This window comes from Venturia canescens, chromosome 5, assembly GCF_019457755.1.
Source record: "Venturia canescens isolate UGA chromosome 5, ASM1945775v1, whole genome shotgun sequence".
In the NCBI taxonomy this organism is placed as follows: domain Eukaryota; kingdom Metazoa; phylum Arthropoda; class Insecta; order Hymenoptera; family Ichneumonidae; genus Venturia; species Venturia canescens.
The window spans coordinates 12,151,370-12,175,543 of NC_057425.1; the positions used below are offsets into that span (position 1 = coordinate 12,151,370).

The following is a 24,174-nucleotide window of genomic DNA, read 5'->3' on the forward strand; positions in this document are numbered from 1 at the left end:
CGAAATGTTCGTATCAACAAGTTTTTTGAACTCAGTCTGGCGACTGAGTCACTCGTGCTGGGCGAGGTTAAATCTTTGGGCTCTCAACGTCGGAGGTCCGGACTCCTCTCGTTCACATTATGGTAGGTAAATGCGCTTGTCCCGCTGCGCGCTCTCGACTATAAGTTCTCCGGCGATTCGCTTTATTTTTCGTATTTTAAGCCTCTCAAGTTATTGCACGTCTGTTAAATCTTCGGTCTTACGAGCAAAAACTACGAGCAGTTAGACATAGAAGCGAGCGAGAAAGGAGGGAGAGAAGGCGCGGAGTTCTCAGCGCTTCGAGCTCCAGAGCAGCTACGAAACTCGAGTCTAACGTTTCTGTGTCGGACACATTGCTCAAGAGAACCTAAACGAGGTAGACACAACACACTTTTTTCCTTGTGCGCGAGAGCCATCACGTTTTATTATTCTTATAAATAACGATCTGGAGCACTCCGGAACAGTACCTTAACACTGTGTAGGTCGAGGCGAGGCACCGCACCTCGTATCCGAGACGCCTTCGTTTGAAACGACATCGCACATTTTGATAACAAAATATCTTCGAATGAGTATTTTCGGGGCGGAGCAACACCAATTCATTCGATTTCATCACCGTAAGTCAGTTGCCTTAAAGTTCAAAGTACTCACCAACGAGACACGTGCACGCTTATTCTCTGCCGGTCTTTCGCGAGAGTCCCAAACAGTGCGTCTAACAATAAGATTGACAGAATGATTCGACTTATTAATTCTGAAGAGTAGAATCGACGATGGGTTTATTGGTGACAGAAAATCCTGGATGAAGAAGCACTTTCTGGGGAAATTGCGACGCCCGCTCCTTCGACAGTCGCCGATTCATTGCATATTGAGTCGACGCCGAAGGGAAAAATTACAATTTTGCGATCCGCGGAGCGCCCATTATTCCTCAGCAGGCTGGAACGAAACTTGGGAGGTAGCGTTTATAGCACTTGCGGAGGGATTAAAATTCACCCAAAGTCTGCATCCTCTGCAACACGCCGTCAGGCCCTTACACCGCTAAATGAGAATAAGATTCAATTCGCGATAGGAGATCATTCGGGGGGACTGTATAATGGGCTGTACGCGACTCGCTCGAAAGTCCACTCACCCCAACTTTGCATTTGTTGCTTCGGACCTGACAAGGATATTTTTGATGCTGCGGCTTACATCCAGAAAAGTGCGCCTGGCTCTGGGTCGCTCAATGGAGAAAATCACTCTCGCTGATTTTTTTCAATTTCAAACTCCCCATACGAAATCTTCATCAGACGATGATCCTGCTCGCATTCGATTGGACAGACTTCTCCGAAGTCGTATCTGTCGCAGGTGTTTTAAAATAAAAATAAAGCCAAAGATTGAATTACGGTTTTGAAGGGTTTCGAAACAAGCATCGAAAGACACAATAAAGTGAGAAGGCTCGTGAAGAGAAAGCACCATTGCAATTGGGCCAAAAACGAACATTCGAGAAATCTTTTGTCGTGGCACGTACGCCTCGTAAACGATTCTCTTGTTCGGAATCTTTGTCTCGAGCCACACGTAGAAGTTTCAAAGTATTTCAAAATGCAAATAGTTCAAGAGCCTCGGAAAAAATCGTCTACTTCCAGCTCTCCCTCCACTTCTCATAAACGAAGCTAAGCACACAGCGATCTAAATACCCCGTAAAAAGTGCACGGTAACAGAACGTCAGAGCAGTCCGTGAATTGTAGTCGAACACGCGGAGAGAAAAAAAATTTAAGAATTTGGACACGCCCATGGACGTTTTTACCAAAAACGTTGTAATTTTCGTGTCCTTTCCGCAAATTCAAATTTTTCAATTACTTATTTTACAGTTGAGCATCGTAAAATTCCAAGGGCTCGAACACAAGTATCGCCGATCCACCGCGAAATGTTTAAAAATTTACAAATACCAGAATTTCATTCGCGCTTGAATATTAACACGGAGAGAACAAAAATTGTAAATATTACTATGACACCATGGCGTCAGGGTTCCATATCGCCCATTTTGGAACTTTTTAATTGCGCACTTTGCTCTGACAAAAATTTAAACCGTGCTATTTTTTCCTAAGTCGTTCGCCGAGGAAACATTGTAAAATTTACGTTTTGACTCGTTGATGAACTGTAAAGTAGAATTATCAATGCCCTTTTGCTATAGTTAGTACTGTTTTCACAATCGAAATTAACAGTTGACCATAGTAAAATTTGAGGAGCTCGAACACAAGCATCGATCATCCGCCAAAGTGTTTAGAAATTTACTATCGTCATAGCGGAATTTCATTCGCGTTTTTTTATAACTTTTCCAATATTAACTATAAGCTGCTCTCAGTGCAGCATCGAATAGTTGATTTGACTAACATTATTCGAATTTAGAGGGCACATCCAGTGGTTCGGACTGCTCTAGTATCTATCTGTTGTTGTAAATATCACTGAAACTTTACCCTCGCATTCATGCATTCTTATATTTACACATAAATATTGTTTTTATGTCGTTCGAAGTTCTCTGCATTATTTTACAATCTCCCTCTTGTGTCCAGTGTCTTAAATTTCTCAAGTCTTCTCGCGTCGTTTTCTTCGTTGAGAAGATTTTGCCTGAGCACATTCGGGTGGCTCACAAGTAATTCGCGTTTGTACGCGATTATTTATCTGGTATCGCACTAATCAGTTTTCGTCGAGTGCTCGCTTCCCGAAAAATCACCGGGTATTTTCGTAAGAATAAATAAACATTACGACAGTAATATTTGTTTCTATAAATATATCTCTCCCCGAATATTTGAAAATTAAAATCCTAAATCCCAGGCAGTCCACTCGAATTTCGATACGAAAAGAACCTAAGAGAGGGTCTCAGCGAGAATTCAGTTGAGATTAACGGGGGAGGGGGAAGAGCAATTTATAACCCTTTCATATAGTGATGCGAGTTCGTTATGCACGAAATATTAAATGGCACGATATGCACAATCAGCGTGTGCTGCACGTGCTTGTATACTTGCATAGTCATGCACGAAATGATAAGGCGTGCTGCGCGCCTCTATGCTTTGCCTAATGTAAATATAGTACACATTGGCTTAACGACATTATAGGTCCGGTGTACACACATGGTTCTTGTGTAGACATATCCACGTGTGTTGTATCTAGGTGTTCATGGGATCTTATGTACGACAATAACGGTGTAGTATGTTAGGTATAACGCTTATAGTATTGGGATATGTAGTATGCATATAAGGTGGAATGTTTGTGGTGCCGCGGAGCGCTAAACCGCTAACCGTTTGACGTCGTCGCCCCCTGTGTGTGGCTGTGGCGTGCGCTGCTAAGATAGGTGTAAGCTGAGCACGCTCACAGCCGAAGAAAATTGTCCCAGCACCTGTTTGCTCCCTCGTCTATGGCGCGGTGCCCATCCATAAGTGATAAAAGCTTCTGCTCTGGCATAGATCATTGTGAAGATATATGGCGCGGCGGGTGTGGCAGATTCGACGAGAGCTCTTGGCGGCTGCGGGGCCGAACAAGAAGAGTCAATGAGGCGACACTTTCCGATGGTCACACTCGTGTGTGCACGCGGAGTGCGAGAGGATAAAAGGCTCTCGTTTTATATATGAAGAAATAAATCCCGGCGCGTACACGGAGCCGTGTACACGCCCAGATTAGAGCCCGATCGTCCCCCACAATTACGGTGTGTTCTTGCTGCGAAATATTCGAATGGAAAAATTCAGGGTGAACCGGGATAGCAAAAGTGGCTGTACTTTGAGCTGTAATCGGTACTCGTGTTTTTTTATATTTTTTTTTCTTTTTTTTTTTTTTTTTTTCATTTCTTTACTCATTTACAGGCCTGCTCGAGGGAACACTCGCAAGTGCGGATACACAGCGTTGCCAAAGTTGACTCAGGCAAGGAAGTCTTGATGCTGGTTTTTTCTCGGGGTTCGTCGTTCTTGAGTTACTCTCGATCAGCGATCGTGACGCTACTTCGTCCCGAAATGCCCGACGGCTCCGGCGCTGTCGAGCCGCTCGTCGGCGGCTCATATCCGGGAGATCCTTGGAAGACTTTCCTCCCCAGCATCCTCGATGATCCCCCTCTCGCGTTGAGGCGTTTGCCACGAACTTTTGGTATGCCCTGTAGAACATTCGGTACTGGCGCTGCGAGAGAGTATTGCCGCGCGCGGAGAGAGCGCGGCTACCGTTAGGCGTCGTCCGCGAGAATAACCGCGAGCGGCCAGCGGCACCAACTGGCCAGGAGGCAACCGGCTCATGCACACAGCCTCCCGTGTAATACCGCGCGACTCGGAGCTCTCGGTGTGCTGCACTCGTTTTTGACACATTTTCTCCGTGACCTTGAATCCACGAATCCGGATGGAGCGTAAGGTATAAACGTTGGAAGGAAGTTGGCGGAGTTTCGGATATGGAGGGCGAAGGGGGAAGCTCGATGCTCGAGGGCGAAGGCGGAAGCAGGAGAGCGCGACGAGCAGAGCCGAGCAAAGTTTGGCATGAAAAGGAGGGTGGATCCTCGGAGCGTTGGAGAACGCTTCACTCCGAGATGAAATCTTCGCCGAGGGATCTTCGCAGGGAAATGAGAATGAAGTCGAATGGAAAGAGGCTAATGACGGAGAGCCTGCGACGAGCGAGAGAGAGAGAGAGAGAGAGGAAATGACGAGGAAGTGGAAAATGATCGCGAGCCAAGGGACTCCAGGAAGAAGAGATCTCGATGGGGAATCGGGCAATAAAGCGAGGCGCACTCGAGAATATTATACAAAGAGAATAGCGAAAAGGAAGGAAGAAAGGAGAAGCGCACGAGGAAGGCAAGACGAGGAAAGAGTGGAAGGTCCCTAAGGACGAGAGGGCAGTAGTAGGTAGCCATGCACAGTGGATATACGCGGCTGCATCGTATCGCGATAGCAATCCGCACGGGTACGGGTCAGTCGTCGAGTTCCTCGCAGCGGCTGTGCCTCCTGCCTCGCGTCGTGATCGTCCGCTCTTTCTCTCGCGCTGTGTATACCCCGGCACTGCTCGCGCGCGCGGAGACTCTCGTGAGCGAATCGAGAGAGTGTCGGCGCCGATCTTGCCGGAGAGAAAAAGACCGAGAGAGAGAGAGAGAGGGAGGGAGCGAGAGACTGCGAGGAGGGAGAGAGGGCTCTTACTGCACGGCGCGGCACGGGCAGGATCTATCGCCGCCGGGGAAACTTTTCAGTCAGGAGCGAGACACCGCTCCGGTGCTCGTGTGCTCGTGTCATCGTGGTGCACAAAAACACCGACTATTTTAAACGTGACGGAAAGCCCGTGCAGAGCGCTCGTTTAACATCTTAAAATCACGCTTCGCTTTACCGATCATTTCTCATTGTTTTTCTCGCTCTCACTCTCCTTCCAAGTTCCCTCTTCCCTTCGTCCCTCCTTCGGCTCGCCCTCGCACAGTTTTCCATTTTCATTAAACTTATCGCGGAGTGTCTCGCGATGTCGAAACGCTTGATAAAAGTTCATCGAAAGAAAAAATGATACGTTTTTGTACCAGTGGACTCGATAAAAGGAGCGACGACGAGGAAGACTTTGTCATCGGACCAAGATTCGATCGTGTCGCGACAACGTGCGCCCACCACGCGAAACAACGATTCTACCTTTCGTCAGCAACGATCAAACGCCACGTTACTTTGAGACACGAAGAAGAACCAACAAGAATCGCCGATCACGAACTCTCCCATTGATGCGTTCGTTGTCGTTGACCCGCGATGTGACGATCGATGGTAAGCGATCATCATTTATTGGAGATTCGTTCAGCCTCGTGTCTTTGACGTTTCTCATCCCCCGGTTAATCTATACCAAGAACAACGAGCACCAGCACGCCACGAGCAGCATCGCAAATCCGGCGATAAAACGTTGATGGGCCTTTCCTTAACAACGTCCCAAATGGATAGCTCATAAATAGAAAGAGAAAATAGTCAAGGCTCGAGACCGGAGTTGCTCGTCTGCCAAAGCGAGTACATATTCGACCTATCGATCCTTCCGAACATAACGCGTGTATATATAATCCGCCGGGACTTTCCAGTTATTTATTACCGTTGTCCGCTGTGGCGATACTTCCGTAATAGCTGTTCGAAACTTCGAATCCGCGCGAGTGTCTTTCGCTCGTGACTCCCAAGCCCTGAGTTTGTTGCTCGATCACCGGGCTACCGGCCCTCCATTAATCTCAACTGACGCACGCGCAACTCGACGGATTAATATCTCCATCCATTTATTTATTGCGCTCATTCGCTCACGATTTTTCCATTAATCCGATCCCCGAGGACTTTGGTCTCGCGTGCATGCGCGGCGACGGAAATCGGTTAAACTACCTCGGACGTGACACGTTAATTTGTGATGCTCGTTGTATGCGAGGGTACACACAACGTTAGTGGCCGGAAATCGATCGTCCGGCAGCTCCGAGGCCGCGGCGGCCCGATCGTCGAAAAACGAACAGTGTTATTCCGAACGATGACGCGATAGATCTTGGACGAAACCTCACCCTTGTCAGCAACGAAGGAACATTCTTTGCGAGCGAATCCCTGCTATTTTTTCATCGTCGCATCCTCGTGCGTGTGTCGAAGAATCCGAAAAGTTTGCGATCTTCCAGGCGACTTCCTCCCTCATTTTGGCATCGATTTCCTAATGTCTGCATAAAAGAAAGTGAATTCCGTGAATTCCATCCCCATCCCCTCCCCCCCTTAACGTCTACCAATTTATCTGCCCCTCGCCCGCGCGCATCTTTCGCCGCGAATTGAGTTAAATTAGCCGAACCGAAAGAAACGTTTCACGATCTCGATCGTCGTCTCCGCGTATCCGCACGTGACCGTAAAGAAATAATACCGGCTCCTGCTCGCTAGACGGATTCCCACGTGGACCTGCTATCGAGATTAGCCCTTTGCGGTGCGCTGGTGCGGAGGCAGCACGAAGAAGACACAGCAGGCCTTTTCATGGGGCAGTGGAACAGGCGTGCGAGGCATGGACACGAGCCTCGAGGCAGAGAGAGAGAGAGAGCGCAGCTTCTCTTCGTTAAAAATACATGTGCACATGGACGAATGTATATATTTATAGGGAGGGGCGTACCGCATGGGAGAAAAGGGGATAGTTGGTAGTCATCGCTTTTCTATGAATCAGCTTTAAAGCATCGAGCATGTTCTCGGGCCCCGAAAACAAATTCTGGATAAAGATCTTGCGGAGGTGAATTTTCTTATATTTCGATCGGCCCAGCGCCTTTTACTTTCGTCCCGTGTATCCCATAAAACAGCCATTTGCGATCGTAAGTATAGGCGTTCCAACTAAATTCGTAGGTTCCGAATCTCGATAGCGCGGAGCTCGTGCTCCAACGTGGAGGCGAGCACAAGCACCCACACGGGCGTGTACACGAACGAGGCTGTATAAATAGAGCTGGAAAGTTAGTGTTCGAGGGGATTCCTTGCCGGGCCGTGATGCGATCGTAGGACGAGCTCTCGCCGTTTATCTTTTCATCTACTTTGGCTCGTGTAGACGCTTGTATACAGAGAGAACAGAGATCGAGCGAGGAGTGCGTGGATCGAGTGAATCCGCACACACGCATCGCTGTGCGTTCTCGTTCCTCGGCTGTGTGCTTCGCTGCCATTATAACTCCCCGGTGATGCTGCTGCTGCCGCCGCCGCGGCGCAGATGGGATCTCTCGGTCTCTCGGGCACTCGGACGAATATGTGTCACTTTTTTGCACCGTCTGCAATACGCAGTACAAACAGAGTAACGCTGCGTGTAGCGCACCGCCGAGAAGAGACCGACCAACTCGCGTACCCTTTGCCTGTGTGCGGCGCGTGTCCCACACAAGCTCGCAGAATGCACACGCGTACAAAGGCGAAGCTAACGCTGGAAATAAGTGGTGAGGCGGTTACACGAGCGAGCGAGAGACACACGGCCCACTTCTCTTTCGTGAAATGTTCCTACTCCGCGTAGGGCACACCGCGCTCGCTGTCTCTCGCGTGTACATGCATAAGGATAAATGTATGTACATACATAAGTGAATATGTACTTTAAGGCGCGTGCTATAAAACTCGTCCTCGTTGAATACAAACGCGGGAGCAGCGGCACGTGTGAACGAGACGACGCGTCCCTTTAAACGGGCCGATGCGCGGGGGGCCGAACGCGAACATCTCGGGCTCGCTGCGGAGCAATAGAATTTTTTGTAGTTTTGGATAAATAAGAATAACGAAGCGACAACGGGACGATGCTAAAGGTCGGAATCTCGAGTTTTTAGCGCACGCTGCTAGGACGCCGAGTTCTATGAAAGTTGACTCGAGGCCGTGGAGCCTCTGGCGGTTAAACACGTATATAGACACGGAAGAGAGAAAGGGTATCCTTACATACCGAAAATGGCGATGATGGGCGTGTTACGAGTGTATATAAATGGGTTACGATGTTGCAAAATCAACCGAAGGTGAAGCAGGAACAGGTGGTTAACAGTTCCACTGACCTCGAAGACACAAGTGGATCGATTACACTAAAAACTCGAAGCTTCTCTCCTCCCCCTTTATTCCCCAGGCGCGAGCAGTGTTTCGGGAAACTCCGAGGTTCGATCCCCACGAAATATCGGGCTCTAGCTCGTTTCCGTTCGACTCGTCACAGTCGACTCTTAATTAGATAAGCAGCGATTCCGAGCCACAGTTATCTCTCGGCTCGTTGAAGCGTGATTCTGTGATATCCGGAAACGTTAATTGCAATTGTGTATCCCGAGGAGATATGAAGTTCTCACGAGAGCTATCAATGCAAAACAAGGAGGTCAATTAGAGACGAAGCTCTCGCGTGGGGAACGCTTATTCGTCTTATATTTTCTCTGTGGCTATTCTAATGAAGAAATTGATTACTATAGCATTTAGAGCTCGGTATAGATCTCGAGCTATTGCTGCTGCTGCTGCTGCTGCTGCTGACCTTTAGCAAGCCGGCAATCGAGATTGATCGACAGGAAGCGAAATCTCCTGACGTCACGACTGCTCCTTCTCATCAAGGGAGTCGATGAACGAACATCGCACTCTCGTCTACCGACACATCGCACCAATCCTGTTGCATATCGCTCGAGCTTATTGCGTAGTAAAATAAACGCCTGCGATCGCTCGACGTTGCCTCTTTGATGACCGCCCTGAGGCACCCGATCGCGCACTCGCGCGAGCCCGAGCGGCTACGATACACCGCGGCGCTCTACCGCACCAATCGCACACCTCACCTGCTTTCCCGTTATAACCACGCGAGGAGAGCACGCGCTTGCCGAACGGCCTCTAGCGTACACTTCTCTGTATGCATTCATAGAGTGTACTGAGATCTCCACCAACGGCCACAGGCAGCACACAGCTCGCCTCCCTTTTTCATTTGGACGATCCTTTTCTCTCTTCTCGCTCGTACTCGAGTCATTTCGCCCAACATTGATTGCCGCTGGTACTTGGAGCTTGAGCTCTTGCGGTTCCATGCTCAATCGGGGCTTTCCTCGCATACTCGTCGTTCGAGTAACTCGCGAACTTGCATTTTGGATTATTGCGCTTGGGACCGTTGGGCCTGGAGTAAAAATTGAGGTTTTGAGTTGAGCAGGCCTTCTGGCTGATTGCGCGATGGGAGGGAAACTCGAAATTTGGTGGATTATTTTGAAGCTTGGCAATCGCGGCTGGACTCGCTGCCCGGCAAAAGTTGATTCGGCTCCGAGTGAGTTGGCTCGTTAAAAAATGGCAGGATGCTGGTTATGGTCGTTGAGGAAGGTCAAAAACCCCGTTGCTCCGATCGTTTTTCATCGGAATTGTTGAAGGAGCGGGGGCATTAAGCGCGTGGACGAAATAAGGCCGAACTTGGTGTTATTACACATCCTTCCACGCATCCTGCCAATAGTGTTTGCCTGACTAATCGATTCTCTGATCTCGAAGCTTTGTGGAATCTCAATAGCGCTAACGGGTTAGAAAAATCGATTTGATACGCGCCATTTACAGCGGGAAGAAAATGCTCGCATTTGGACGCGGGTACGCGCTCGCCCGAGCCTCCAAATGAATATACGCGTAGCAACGGAGCGAGTACAAGTATCCCATTAACACTAGCGAAGCGTAACTCGACGATCGATCTACTCGCGAGGAAGCACATATTGAAAGGAGCGGGTGATAAGTCCACGTAACCCAGCGGGATATGCGGGGAAAGAGAGAATGAGAACGACGGAGAGTGAGAGGCGGAGGGAAACGGAGAATGAGAAAATGAGAACGAAAAAAGTGAGAAAGACCGGGATCGAGAATGATCGAGAGAGAAATCTCATTTGCTGCTTCGATGCTGCAGGAAGAACGAGGATGGGGCGCAACGTCGAAACCACTGTGCACGCCTCTCGCTCTCTCTCTCTCTCTCTCTCTTGTCCAGCGGGTGCTCTCGTAGTTTCACATTTTTATATATTTTAATTTTTAGAGTAGATGATCGAGTCAATTGCGAGGTATTGTGGCAGCTTGAGTCGTTTCATCAAACTCGGGCAATTGGAATACTCCTTGTTGTATTTTTGTTATGTTTTTGCGATGTAATGCAACGATTCATTATATTTTATTCTGCCTCATTCATCTCGGGCATTGGATTCAAATAATTCTTGTAATTTGCTTCATCTTCTGCCTTTACTTTGTATTATTTTGAAGTATTTTTTTCTCCATTTGTTATTAATTATTGGTTGGGTTCCGAGTGTTTTTTTTTCTTCTAAAATTTTGCCTAAAAGTTGAAAAGCCAATGAACCTCCTTCGCTGTTTTTCCTTCCACCTCTTTCCTGAATTGTTCTCTCCGGCTTTTTTTCACGCCCTTCAAATTGCAGCGGAGAGCAGGAGGCGAAAGACCCTTCGCAGGGTCTGGACCGCAACCTCGATCACTTTACGAAGAATTCACGTCTCCGGCAGAGATCGGAGGCTGTGGGGAAGCGTATTTGCAGTTGCGATCTACCGAATTATCGTATTTGCGCAGCATCTTGCGTGGCGCGCGGCTCGGCGTTTTCGAGGGTAAAATTAGCGACGAAGCATGCAGCATGGCGAGGCTGAATGATTCGAAAGAACATGCTTTACGTATGTAGATTCGTGTGTACACAAGACGAGATGCAAAGGGGAAATCGCTGGCGAGATAAAAAGAGATGATGCGATGGAATGAACGCGGCGAAATCGAGTAGCCGGTGCTCACACACGCTGCACGCTGGCTGCGGCTGCATTCGACGATGCGCATTCTCCAAGGCGGATCGCTCGACGATTGACCCGGTATGCCAGACAAGGAATTCCAATCGCTCATGGATCTCCGACCTTTTTGCATTTTTATTCCCTTTTTCCTCGCCCTTATTCCGAGATCGGAAGATCGATGCGGCGCTCAATAGCTGCGAAAACGTTCGCGAGCCCCTCCGACGTCCCGTCGAACCTTCATTCCTTTTTGGCAATTTGTTACAACCCGCGTATATTCGCGCCTTTAGAAAAACCCACGCGGAGAACGAGCCAAGCGTTAGTTGCGGATCAAGCGTCTTTTGACGCCAGGAAAAAAGGCTCGCGAGCCTTCGGAACTTTCGGGAACGATGTTGCTGCTCTCGAGTTTACATTGACACGTTTTTGTCCCAATTATCCCTCGCGTTCTTTCATAATCTCCCAGAGTTTGAGGGTCAACATCAAACGAAGCTGACACCGTGCTGAATACTCTTACGATATTATGATTATTATTTTTTTACAGGAACCAGGATGCGGTGGATCGGTTACGTGGCGACGATTCTCTGGTGGTCGGGCGTCGTCAGGTCTCTCACTTCACTCAATCGAGGTCACAGTCAGTAATTCTTTATGTTTTACGCGGTTTGTCCCGCTGAGTCTCGCGCTTCTCTCTTTTTTCATCCTCCTTCTCTCTCCCTCTCTCTCTCTCTCTCTTTCTCTCTATCGTCCTGTCGCACACACACGCGCGGGAAAAAGGGGGCTCTTTACGCTTCGACACCGTGGCGAATTGAGGATTGAGGATCGTGCGATCGCGGAAGCGCACTACTAACCGACCGAGCGTACTCTCCGCAGCCGGAGATTATGTTTTGCTCTCTCATGCCAATTCGCACACATTTTCCTTCATTGAAATATGACAAAGAGCGGAATTCCAGTTGTGCTAAGATCGCTGAAACATTGTTGCGGAGGAGGGGAGACAAAATGACCCGACGGAAATCCGGGGCCAAAATCGCTGCTGCTCTTGGCCCGTTTCGATGCCTTTGCACACTTTTTCCCATTAATCATCCGCCGCACACTCTTCAACAAACTTTCGTCTCTCAAGCTCGGTCGCTCAATATATTTGTACATATTATTGTCACAGTTAATCATTCCGTCGAAAATTTTCTCTCTCTTGCTCACCTTTCCCCACGCCATCGTTCGCAGTCTTCCGACCGATCGGTCTCTCTTTTCTACGAACAGTTGGAGTCACACTCCGGGAGGTTGCATCGAGTCTTTCGGGTAAATAGCGAGCAACTCCTTGATATTTATTCCCTTCTTTCTGTCCCGCTCCTCCCGCGGATCTTTCTCATTTTCTCAACGCTCGTGACTGGCTAAGAAGAGGGCAGCGCTCTTCCTCGAGTGCACCAGCAGCCGCGCGCGTTTGCAGCGAAGCTCTTCGGGCTTGCAGAACCGGCAAAGAGCCCAGTCATTATGACTCCGGAGCGTGAGAACTTTGAGACGGCAAGCCAGGGACGATAATTAAAGAGAGATGTCTCTTGCCTCTTTCTCTCTCCGCCTCTTCTCTTTCTACTTATCCCTCCAACTCTTGTCATTCTTTCCCCTTTTTGCTTAACTAACCCGAATAAAGTTTATCGTTTTTATATTTCCTACTGCGTTCGTCGCGCCGCGGCATTCGCAATGGGAATTGCGATCCGACGAGCTATTTAAACGACGAATCGAGCGCGTTGAACGGAGGGCAGAACTTGAGAGCTATGCTTTTAAGGGGGAGTTGTTAAAAATAACAGAAAAATCAAACGTTTTCGAGAAGGTTTTTGAATTTACGGAAATAACTGAGGATTGCGAACTTTTCGGTATAGTTTTAGGGGTATTTTAAGCTTCGAAAAGATTTTTTTAATGTGAGAAATATCAATGTGTACATGGTTTGTGCGAACGTCTAATTGTCGAGTTTCTCAACAGCGTACAATGCGGAGATCGCAATTACTGTCTGCAATAGAAATTCCACATTTTTTTTCCCATATTTTCATATATTTTGCTTCCATGCGGACCTGTAAAAACTCGAAAAATTGCGAAATTCTATATTTTTAGCGATGAGTTGGGGAAAAAAAAACGCTTCTAAAGTAGAAGAATATCACTTGAACGTGCTGCAGATATAAAATTTCGCAATTTTTTCAGGTTTCTAGAGATTCGTATGGAAGGAAAATTCATGAAAATGGGAGAAATATTTGGGATTTTCGTTGCAGAGAATAATTACGATCTCCACATTGTACGCAGCTGAGAAACTACGAACTAGTATTTCTCGCATTGAAAAAAATGTTTCTATACTCTTGTAATATCCTTAAAACTATACCGAAAAGCTCGCTATCCTGAGTTTTTTCCTCCTACCCAAAAACATTCCCGAAAACAATAGATTTTTTTGTCTTTCTAAAGCAGACCCCCCTTCTTAACAGCGGTCATCAAGAGCCTCATTGTTTGCCTCCAAACTCGCAATAACCGCGGATATTTTCGTTCTTTCTTCCGCGACGAAGAAGCCTCGAACGCGTTAAATACTCGTTTATTTCCGTTTGTTCTCTACCCAGGCTACAAAATAAGTCCGAAATCGTGCCGAGTGACAGGTCTCAGTGGAAGGGTGAATTTCGGCACGTGCATGTTCGTATTGGAGTGCATGAAGTCGGAGGGGACTCACGTCGGTGTGTGCGTCGATTCATTCATGATCGGGAGTTGTTGCATGCACAACAAGACGACAACGTCGACGGGATCCCTGACGACGCTGCAGGACACGAGTTTGCAGGTGCAAACGGAGCGCGTGCAAAGCGTGCAGCAGTACATACAGAAGACGCAGCTTCCTGATTCGAAATTCGGGAACGCGGGAGGGTCAACGGCCAAGCCATCGCCGTCGCCGCCGCCCTCCTTGTTTTACGTCGGCGGATCATCGCGTCCGTTCCAGAAGAGGCCTCAGGCCAAGCCGAGCTCCGAATTCACCGACTACGAAGCTCTGCATCAGCTACAAAAGCACAAGCAACAAAAACCCTTCACTTTGTCGTCCAGCGGCAACAACGCTTGGTCCAAACTGCCTCAGGACGCCCCGAGACCCCCGCCGCACAGGCCCCCCAATGTCTTCGATAATTTTCACACTCTCAAAGACAAAATCGACGATCCCTCGGTCACCACGACCTCCTTAAGGCTACCGGGCAAAAATCAAGCTCCCGATCTTGGAGACTCGCTACGCACGAGACCGCCCACCTCCTCCTCATCTTCCTCCTCGTGGAACAACGCTCACACGCTCCAGGCAGGTCCGGAGGAGGATTCGGAAGCGCACGAAACCGTCTACAGACCTTACCTCTATAATGAGCCGGAAGAAAAAGTGAGTTGTAGCGCTTTCTTCAACATTCTATTCTCCGCGTTTCGTACGCATTATCATGGCTTTCTCCGTGCCCATAAGTGCGAATCACAGTTATTCATCCGTATCTTCGTACGGCGACGTGTGTGTGCTAACGATAATTGTGCACATTACGTCTCCGTAATGAAGTGAACGGGGAGAGAGAGAGAGAGAGAGAGAGAGAGGGAGAGAGAGATAGAGATCGGTGAGAGACGAAAAATAAAAATGAGAAACGAAGAAGAATTGCCCGCTCGTGTACCGCGGGAATAACTCTCCCCTTGTGATTTAAAAACAAAAGGTACAAATCTGCACACAAAAGTTCTGCCGCCGTACGAAGATCACTGCGCGAGTGAAATGTGTAATAAATTTTTTTCGAAAAATAATAACTTTCGCGAAATTTCTATGTTTCAAGAAATAGTAATTAGGTACGGAGTGGGTGCAATAATGCGTTGTTAACGTGTGCAAACCGCGAGCATGAATAATCAGTTGAATGGACTCGTGGAATTTTGCCGATTTTCCTCGCGATATCCACGACTATTGTTTCGAATAATAATCCGCCTCGCTGGCCCGATTCGTTTTTCATGCTTATTTCTTTCGAGAAAATCCATTAAGGTCCCCGTTATTGTGGCATCCGAACAATGCATTTTTGCTCCGCGATGGTAAAACTCGCGTTAACGCTACTTTTTCGCCGAACACTCGCCCCCGCACGCTCGAATTAATTCGCTAAATAATGCACCTTGGAACGGGGCTAACCGAAAGCGAGGGACGGCTCGGGCGATTAATTCACGGAGATACTTTTTTATCAACATTTGGGATAAATACACAGAAATATTTGCTGACTTATATGTAAAAGCGCTGTTCTATTACGTTTCACCAAAGTACACGGAGAGACTTTTATACGAATATTTCGGATGAATTTGCTAGAAAAATTTGCTGCCTTGTAGCAGCGCTAAATTTAGGTCCGCGACATTCTTATACATCGAACGATGTATCGATATCCGAATGTCACTCGTGTCTTTGGCGAAATGTTAAAAATTGGTGAATCGGACTGGACAAATTGCTTGAAATTTTACTACGTGCCACTGGTTAATTTTTATGTTTATACTCGCAACGCCTCGTGTAATTGGTGGGCGCATGAATTTTGCTATTTTATTGAGGAAAATTCAGTGCGGTAAAAGGGAAATTACGAAACTATGCAATTTTTCGTATAGCACAGAGAAACGACTGCTCTGTTATCTCCTAAATTTTCATCAAATCATTTCATTCTTTACTATGTTTTCGATCAAAATTCTCTCGGTGTTGATTTTTCATATAGTACAGCGCGTTATTTACTATGAACCGTGGTAACGATTCCCCAAACTTTTGCATTATCAAGAGTTTGACACACTCTGTAGCGATTATTATTATAATATCGATGTGGTCCGACGTTACTATAAAAACATAGTAATTTTTGCTCTCGCCCGCGTACTTAGTAATTTTGATGCCGGGAGCAGTTCTCGCAAATTTTGTTATATGTATAGGCCAGGCTAAATTTATGTCTGTGAGATTCTTACATCGGACGATGCATCGATACCTGAATATCACTCGTGCCTCTGGTGGAATGTCTAAAATTTTTGTATCGTTGAGACGCACCGTTCGAAAATAAGCAAATCTCTATTTCGACAAAGATTTATACTTGTTTTCGGACGATTAAATGACACGAAAATTTTAAACCTTCGCGAGCACAAGTCCGCTCACAAGGGTAGCGACTGCTTGAAATTTTAGTACGCGCGATCAGTTAATTTTCGTTTTTGTGGCCACAATGCCTCAGGCATTTGGCGCGCGCACGAATTCGCCGCGTCATTGATGAAAATTCAGTGCGGTAAAAAAGATAATACGAAACTGTGCAATTGTTCGTATAGCGTTTCGTGATTCACTATGTTTTTGATAAAAATTCGTGACCATAAAGACAGTAACTTTTCGTACAAAAGTCTCTCCCCGCTGGCCATTTAATCAGCAACGTAATTTCTGTCTGTCAAGAGTACCAGTACGTATCGACCGATAATCGAGCACGATGCGAGGCCGAACTTTGTGTCGAGACCAGAAATAACGAAGAAGCCAACAAAGAGTAGAACGACCCCGAAGCCGGAGGCTCCTCAGCACAGCCACGAGGCGCACACATCAACCGGGTAAGTTTTTCACGACTGCGTATATCATGTCGCTCTGCCAGAACGAGATTGCCGAGAGAATAGAGAGCCCGGTGCGAGGGAACGGAGTAAGAAAGAAAATCGAGGAATAGACACGCTGGGACGAGAATAAAAAGAAGAAGCCGTACACGTTTGGCGCGAGTGCGTATACATATCTATAGAGTTTGCAGAGGCGAAGCTCGCGATGCGATAATAGAGAAAAGTTGGCACATGAGCCCCGTAACGAGATTTAAACGACTCTATACGCGGCTTCGCAACTCCCGACGAGTTTCATTTGTCTTTTTCTCCGTTTCTTCCGTTTCCTCCTCCTGCTGCTGCTCCCCTCCGCCACTCTTATTTCATTCTTGTGTACTTAATCGCACGTATTTACAGGGGATCGTCGTCCGCTCAAACGACTCATTGGAAAGTCACAACCGAGCCAGCTTTCGTAACCAAGTTGTCAACGACGACGATGACCGGACCGACCGTCACGATACCCGGCGTCAAAAACGGCGCGCATCTCTGGTCGGATCACAGCTGGACACCTCAACTCGCATCCTCCATAAAACCCCATTGGACCGATGTGCAGGATCTCCTGGACAACGAACCCGACAGATTTCAGAACCGACCGAGTTTCGAGCCCACCGAGTCACTCCACGTAAGCACACATCCGTCTTTATACGTCTGAGAGATCGACCCTCGTGTCAATGCTCATGGAGACGTGGGAACGATACATTTGCTCATCATCGCACGTTACCAACCGCGAGGAGCCGACTCGCTCGCTCACTAAAACCCATAAGTGGATGCCCTCCCGCGTGCTAATCTCGTGCTTTCCAATCGAACACGAGAATCGCGCCTCGATCACTTCCGGCTCTCACATTAACTCTCTTATCTTTCCATCGCTCGCTCTCTCGCTTTCTCCCACAATCTTTACAAAACTTTCTTCCTTTTCTCACTTCGAGGCTGTGAGAATTCAATCTTCCCGGAGAAACCCGAACGGGTTCGACGGGCATCACATTTCCGGTGTTTCATTGCGTTGCCAACTGTTTTCCTCAAGCTTAATATCGACATTATTTCTCCTCGATATATATATTTGCTACAAAGTTGTTCCAATCTCAATTATCGGACGTTTCTTCTCAACTTCTTCACCTTCCCTTTGAGCCCACTTTTCTTGATGCTCGTTGATCAAGCTCCCCAGCTCGCCTCTACTTTTGCGTCTCTGCTGGGCTCGTTGCCGAGGCGATTCGACCGGGGAGCTCGAGCCTTAAATTCTCTGGAATTCTGAACGAAGTTTACAGCTGGACTTTTCAACGCTAATTCCCAGAGTACCGAGCCCGAAAAGCCGTCGATCGGTTCAGCTCACTACATCACGACGGACGATCTTGGTACCGCATTAACGAGACCGCGGCCAACGAGAAGGAGAAAGCCGTCTTTGTCGGGCGGCAGCACCGCGGCTCTCGGGCCAGATCGGCTGAAAAATCGACCGACATCCGCGATGACGTTGCCGACTACGACGATCTCCACGCTCGCTGCAACTTCCGGGAGCGCGAGTACCCTGCCCGATAATAAACCTTCGACGACGACGACGACCAGAGCGACGTTATCGAGCACGACAACAACGACGACGACGACCACCCCAGCCCCAACGACGACGACGCCGATGACAACTGTACCAACAACCACGACAGCCTCTTCCACAACGCGAAAAACTCTGGGCACGGTGCCAATCGTTTCGGCTGTTGGCGAGAACGACAAAACCGAGTGCGGCGTTCCGCCGCTTTTTCCACGACCGGAAACTCGCATCGTGGGCGGAAAAGACGCCTCCTTTGGGCGCTGGCCGTGGCAAGTATCCGTACGGAGAACTTCCTTCTTCGGATTCTCCAGCACTCATCGGTGCGGCGGCGCCGTCCTTAATGCCAATTGGATCGCCACCGCTGGACACTGCGTCGACGAGTCAGTATTTCTCGACGGTTCTCACTTTTTCCTGTTTTTATAACTTTTTTATCCAATGACGAACATTTTCACGAAATTTATTTCGCTCGAGACTTTTTTGTTGCTTCGTAATTATTAAAAAATTGACATTTCACTCTCTTCCGGAGCGATCAATGCAAATTTTGGTCATCAGGTTTACTGCCTGTGACACAAAATTGATGGTATTTTAATTGATAAAATAAAATTCCAAAAAGTTCTCCAATCTCTTTGGAATATTACAAAGTCTCTCAAATCGGTAGAAAAACCTTTTCACTATTCAATAAAATATGTATTCTAATGTTTGAAACTTTTTAAAATTTTCGAATCCCAACGAGAAACGAATATTTCACAAATTTAATGTTCATTTTACAGCTTACTGACGTCGCAGATACGAATAAGAGTCGGCGATTACGATTTTTCATCGGTCCAGGAGCGTTTGCCGTACGTGGAACGCGGAATAGCCAAAAAAGTAGTTCATCCAAAGTACAATTTTTTCACGTACGAGTACGACTTGGCTCTCGTGCGTTTGGAAAGTGCTTTGATATTTGCACCCCACATTTCCCCGATATGCTTACCGGCGACGGACGATCTTTTGATCGGTGAAAACGCAACTGTTACCGGCTGGGGTCGACTGAGCGAAGGCGGAACGCTCCCCTCGATACTGCAAGAGGTAATTCCATCAACAAAACATCCATCAGTGGCCGCGGAGCGATCTGCGAGGCCTTAAAACTTGTCGATAACATTACAAAAGGTTATCCGATTTTGACAAAGGATAATTTCGCGTTTTTCCAAAGCATTTCAAAAGCTCGAGGAAACATTTTGTTTCTTGTTTTTCAAAAACGGAATTGGGATTACGGAGGAACATTCGAAATCTCGTTTTTTAATGAATTTATCTCGTCAGTTGAGATGCTCACTTCAATCTGCACTTGTGTACGGTTTACCGTAGTGTTTGAATGAATGTTCGCGGCTCAAGAGCGAAAACTCATCACCGGCTTGAGACATTAGTGGGAAAGTTGAAGATTTGTAAATAAAAAAAATCACTCCCAATTGAAGTGATTGGACAGAATATGAGAATATTTCATACGAGAAATGTGTCAAGTCAAGAGCTGAAGATCACTTTTCGAAAATTTGTCAAAGTACGATTCCCGACGTTCTTTTAGGGGTTTTTTTTTCACCAGTAATGTCGACACCATTTTCGAAAATTTATGCAATTTACCTACAAAAGCAACAAGCAATTTGTACCGATGCAAGATCCGAAGAAATGAAAGAAAATAATTCATTTTTTCAGGTATCCGTACCGATAGTGAGCAACGATCGATGCAAGACGATGTTTCTTCGCGCTGACAGGCACGAGTACATCCCAGAGATATTTTTGTGTGCAGGTTACGAGACCGGCGGGCAAGACTCGTGTCAGGCAAGCTGAAATTTTGATCGTCCCCCTTTCCCTTTACTTTCATCGCCATTTTCGTCGTGTCGATAAAGATTTATCATTCTGAAGTTTTTTCTTCTTTTTCTCCAGGGTGATTCGGGTGGTCCGCTTCAAGTACGTGGCAAAGATGGTCGTTACTTTCTCGCGGGCATAATATCGTGGGGAATAGGCTGTGCCGAGGCTAATTTACCTGGCGTTTGTACGAGAATCTCCAAGTTCGTTCCCTGGATCCTCAAGAACGTGACTTGATTATTGAGAATATCGAGCAACCAATTTTTCCAATCCTTCGCCTTTTTCTTTCTCCTCCTTTTTACCCACCCTGTTATTCATCGAGCGAAGATCGCAAGATTCCTGATAAATCTTATAATCGGTCGGAGCGATTTCACGTCTAATTACAAAAGCAAAAACAATCTTGGAATGTTTTCAACGTTTCTCGAGCTCGTTGTTCAGTCTCAAACGTTTGTCAAACAAATTTCTTACGTTTTTACCTTCGTTCTAGGCCACGATTGATCCTGGAGAATTGAAGTCGAGATATTTCTGCTCGTAAATCCAACAACGAGGTCGAAAACGCTTCAAATTTTTGTCTCATTCATTCCATTCGATTAAAGTTTCATGCTATAAATCCTATAAAACAAAAAACACTTCCAAATGAATGGAACAAAGTTTTATCGCAAAAGCCGACATTTTTGCGCATTTTTGGCCTCGATCCCGAGGAATATATTTCCGGAGCAATGGAATTCGACAATCCGTCAATGAAATACGATTCTGACTCAGTTCGTCGTGGAATCAGCATAGTAATTTATCCAGACAATCGTGCTCATCCCATTGAACCTGAATCTCTCGATGAAATATCATTTTTCATTCTTTCCTTTCGTGTTTCTTCGCTTCTCCTTATGGACTCTCAATAACGCACGAAGGATGGACAAGCACGCATCGAAAAAATGTTTTTCCTCCTCGTGTGGGATTGTCAATTCGTTATAATTGCATATTAGAACGATTAGATGTTAATTGAAATGATGATTGATAATATATTCGCTCGTAGCTCGTAAGTCAAAGACTAGCAGACTATTATTAGCTTTATCGTATCTAACTATTAACTTAAACGCTGGACGATGTGTGTGTTTTTTCCTTTCCTCTTGTTCTTCATATTATTTTTATTCTGTGTCTCTTTAGCGACGTAATATTTAAGCGCGTATGCACTCGTGTAATTTAACTGTTGATATAAGAAAGGGCGGCCAAAGTTAGGTGACTTTTCGTTAGATTATGTCTGGGGAAGAGACGATCCAAAAAAATTCAAACAATTATCGTCCAGCAGGCGATCGATTTTCATCCAAAATAATTCAGCAGTTTCATTAGCCCTCATTCGGTTTTTCAATCGTGACAATGATAAATTCGAGTACCGTTCACCAAATATTTGGCGAATTTGAAAAAGTTGTCGGATTCGATAAAATCGATTGAATTTCGAATCGATCAAGCCTGTTTTCCGGCGAATCTCTATATTTTTTTACAATATTTTTACAAAAGTTTCGTTCCAACTGTAAAAAATCGCATTTGTTTTTCAGCAATATATCATTATCGTACTTAGGATGAGATGAAGGAAAATCCCTGAAGCCAATCTCTTGCCGATTCCACATAATCTTTCATCCGTTAAAGTAAATCGTCTCCTTGTTGCGTCCTTATGAGAGCGAGAGAGAAAGAACGAAAGAGCGAGAGCGAGAGAGAGAGCGCAAATAGTACCCAAGCGGCTTGTATTTATATTATTTCGTAAACGGAAGTTTATTCATGAATAACGTGAATTATTTTGTACAGATCGATTATTAACTTAAGTATTAAAGCTACGGTAATTACGTACGATATTTTTGTACTGCTATACGAAGAGGTACGAAATTTCCATTTAACAAATAAAAAAAGGGGGGGAAAAAGAAAATATCTGCGAGAGCGAATAACGAATGAAAGAGAATGAAGCGAAAGAAAATTGAAAACTTTCTTAAATAACATGAAACTTGACAATATTTATAACGCTACACGGAGAGCTATTACCTTTAAGTATCGATTAATAAATTTTCACGTGGTTATGAGAGAGCCATGATGTGCGTGTTTTCACTAGCGTCATCTTATTACGTCTCCTTCCTTATTTTCCCATCGAAATTCGTTCTTCTCGTCGGACAATTGTTTAATTTTTAATTAGCGTCAAACTCATCAGAGCATCCTTGAATTTAGGGGATCGTCGATTCGACCGGTCAGCAGAGTAACCGAAGTTTCGTCATCGATGATGAAGTACAGGAATGGTCGATCCACCACGAACGGCACAGGGGGCGCTCTCTCGTACAAAGTGCCTGCAACACGATTCACGAATATCAAGGAAAAAAAGTATTGAAAATGCGATTTAATGCTACTTTGAAAGTGCAAAGATTGCTAATTTTTATTGAACTTTCTCGGGATTATCGAGAAAATAGTTTTGGCAGAACACTTTTTAATGGCGTTAATAAGAAATTTAAAAACTCAACGATCGAGCCACCTTAACGGAAGGGCGATCTCGTGGAAACGTCTTTCTTCAACGTCTCATAACAGAAAATTCAATGCAATTTTAACGTATTTCTTTGCGAGAATACTCGCAGACCGTGAGAGCGACTGAAATTTTTTCCCACAAAGTTTAACACGAAATTTTGAATAAATTCTCAAAAAAACATATTTCCTGACTACTTTTCTTTAAGGTTTGTTTCCCTTCAGCTTTTTGACTATCAGCGGCAGCTGAATTTCTCACGAGGAAATGAATTCTTGTCGAAGGCCTCCGGCGTCGATAATTCCGATGGTTAGCATAATTCGAAAATTGGATCGCGTCGTTGGAAGAAAAAAAAATATGACTGAATGCCGGCCGGATGCAATTTGGGCAGTAAAAAAGGTGCTCAAGGTCAAAGCATCGAAGAATTTGTCGAGATAAATTTCAGAGCGGATGCTTAAAAAAATCTTTATTATTCGAGCCATCAGTGGAGACGTAAAAATATTAACACGTGTGAAAATATAGTAATAGGCTTGACGGAAGCGAGCAAGAGGTCCGCGTCGGTGTTATGCCCTCGTAACAATTTGCGCAAGAGACTTGATGCGGCGAACGTTGATAGTCTTCGACAGGGACTCGCGTTACGAATAGAAATGCGAATGGAACGGCGGGACGGAGAAAAAGAGGATGGCGAACGGGAAAGATCGCGCGCGTTGCATCTTTATCGCGCGTTATATTCTCGCGCTGACTCACGCAGGATATCGGTCGTTAAATTCAACGAACTTTACAACAATACTGAGAAAATATCTCTCGCCGAAGAGGTTCACGCGGCAATTAGCCAAACGGGGAACCAACACGGCTGGCATAACGCGCGAGTTTGCGTCGCTCTCAGAGGCAACCGCTCGCGGGGAACGTCCTTAAAAAACGTCCTTGCTCGGGCTTCCGAGCAAGCTTCCGAACGAAATCTATCGCGAGGCAGAAAAAACAACAAATTCCCTCGTTTTTCGAGCTTCGAAAAAAAGCGACGAAGGCAAAAGGCCAGGAAACAACGAACGAAATCCAAAAAAATGGTCCCAACCTGCTCCCGGGTAGACCGGATAGTGCGGGGGCGGATGCCCCTCCAGACGCGGGGAAATGGCCCCTCCTGCAAGGAAAAATGGCAAAACACCGTGCACACCGCGCACGCGACGAACGAGGTCGTCGCGTTGCTGCGACCGCTGACTCTGAGCCGCGTTCCCACCGTCCGCCCCGCCGATTCCACCTTTAACATCGTTCCTTATGTTCACGCCTATGCTCTGCTGAATGTCCCTCGCGTAAACCCCCAGGTCGGGACTCATCGGGGACAAATCCGCTGCTCGGGGATCGAACACGTCCGAGATGCCCAGCTGAAATATTGTTTCACGATTTTATGCATTTTCGCTCTCGAACTTTCCAACCATTTTTTCATCGGGCTCTCTACACTTCGCGATGCAATCTCCGGAGCGACGGTTTTCAATGAAACGTCCATTTTTTCAAGCCTGAAACTCTCGCAGCGGTCCAGCGAATTTTTTTTTCGCTGTGGACAAAGA

At 46.5% G+C, this 24,174-nt stretch overlaps 2 protein-coding genes across 6 annotated transcripts in view; one reads left to right on the top strand and one right to left on the bottom strand.

Moving 5' to 3' along the window:
- LOC122411576 (serine proteinase stubble-like) lies at positions 1 to 22,212 on the top strand. 4 transcript variants are annotated; one of them, XM_043420480.1, is made up of 9 exons: positions 1 to 122; positions 11,698 to 11,787; positions 13,745 to 14,529; positions 16,564 to 16,712; positions 17,103 to 17,367; positions 18,034 to 18,662; positions 19,053 to 19,350; positions 19,969 to 20,094; positions 20,200 to 22,212. In XM_043420480.1, exons 1-9 carry the CDS (start codon positions 5 to 7, stop codon positions 20,356 to 20,358), a joined length of 2,619 nt encoding a protein of 872 aa, XP_043276415.1. In that variant the 5' UTR covers positions 1 to 4; the 3' UTR covers positions 20,359 to 22,212. The 4 variants fall into 4 exon arrangements, with proteins under 4 accessions (XP_043276415.1, XP_043276416.1, XP_043276417.1 ...); XM_043420481.1 differs by having other exon boundaries at positions 11,698 to 11,781; XM_043420482.1 differs by lacking the exon at positions 1 to 122 and adding an exon at positions 5,219 to 5,747.
- The window catches only part of Spn85F (Serpin 85F), a 7,397-nt gene continuing 5,292 nt past the window's right edge, over positions 22,070 to 24,174 (bottom strand). The window contains exons 6-7 of one of the 2 annotated variants that reach the window (XM_043420485.1): positions 23,685 to 23,991; positions 22,070 to 22,445 (exon numbers count right to left, since the gene is read on the bottom strand). In XM_043420485.1, the coding sequence (XP_043276420.1) occupies positions 22,309 to 22,445; positions 23,685 to 23,991 (444 nt within the window). In that variant the 3' untranslated portion in view covers positions 22,070 to 22,308. The remainder of the gene's footprint in view (positions 22,446 to 23,684; positions 23,992 to 24,174) is intronic. The other variant, XM_043420486.1, reaches the window with a different exon arrangement.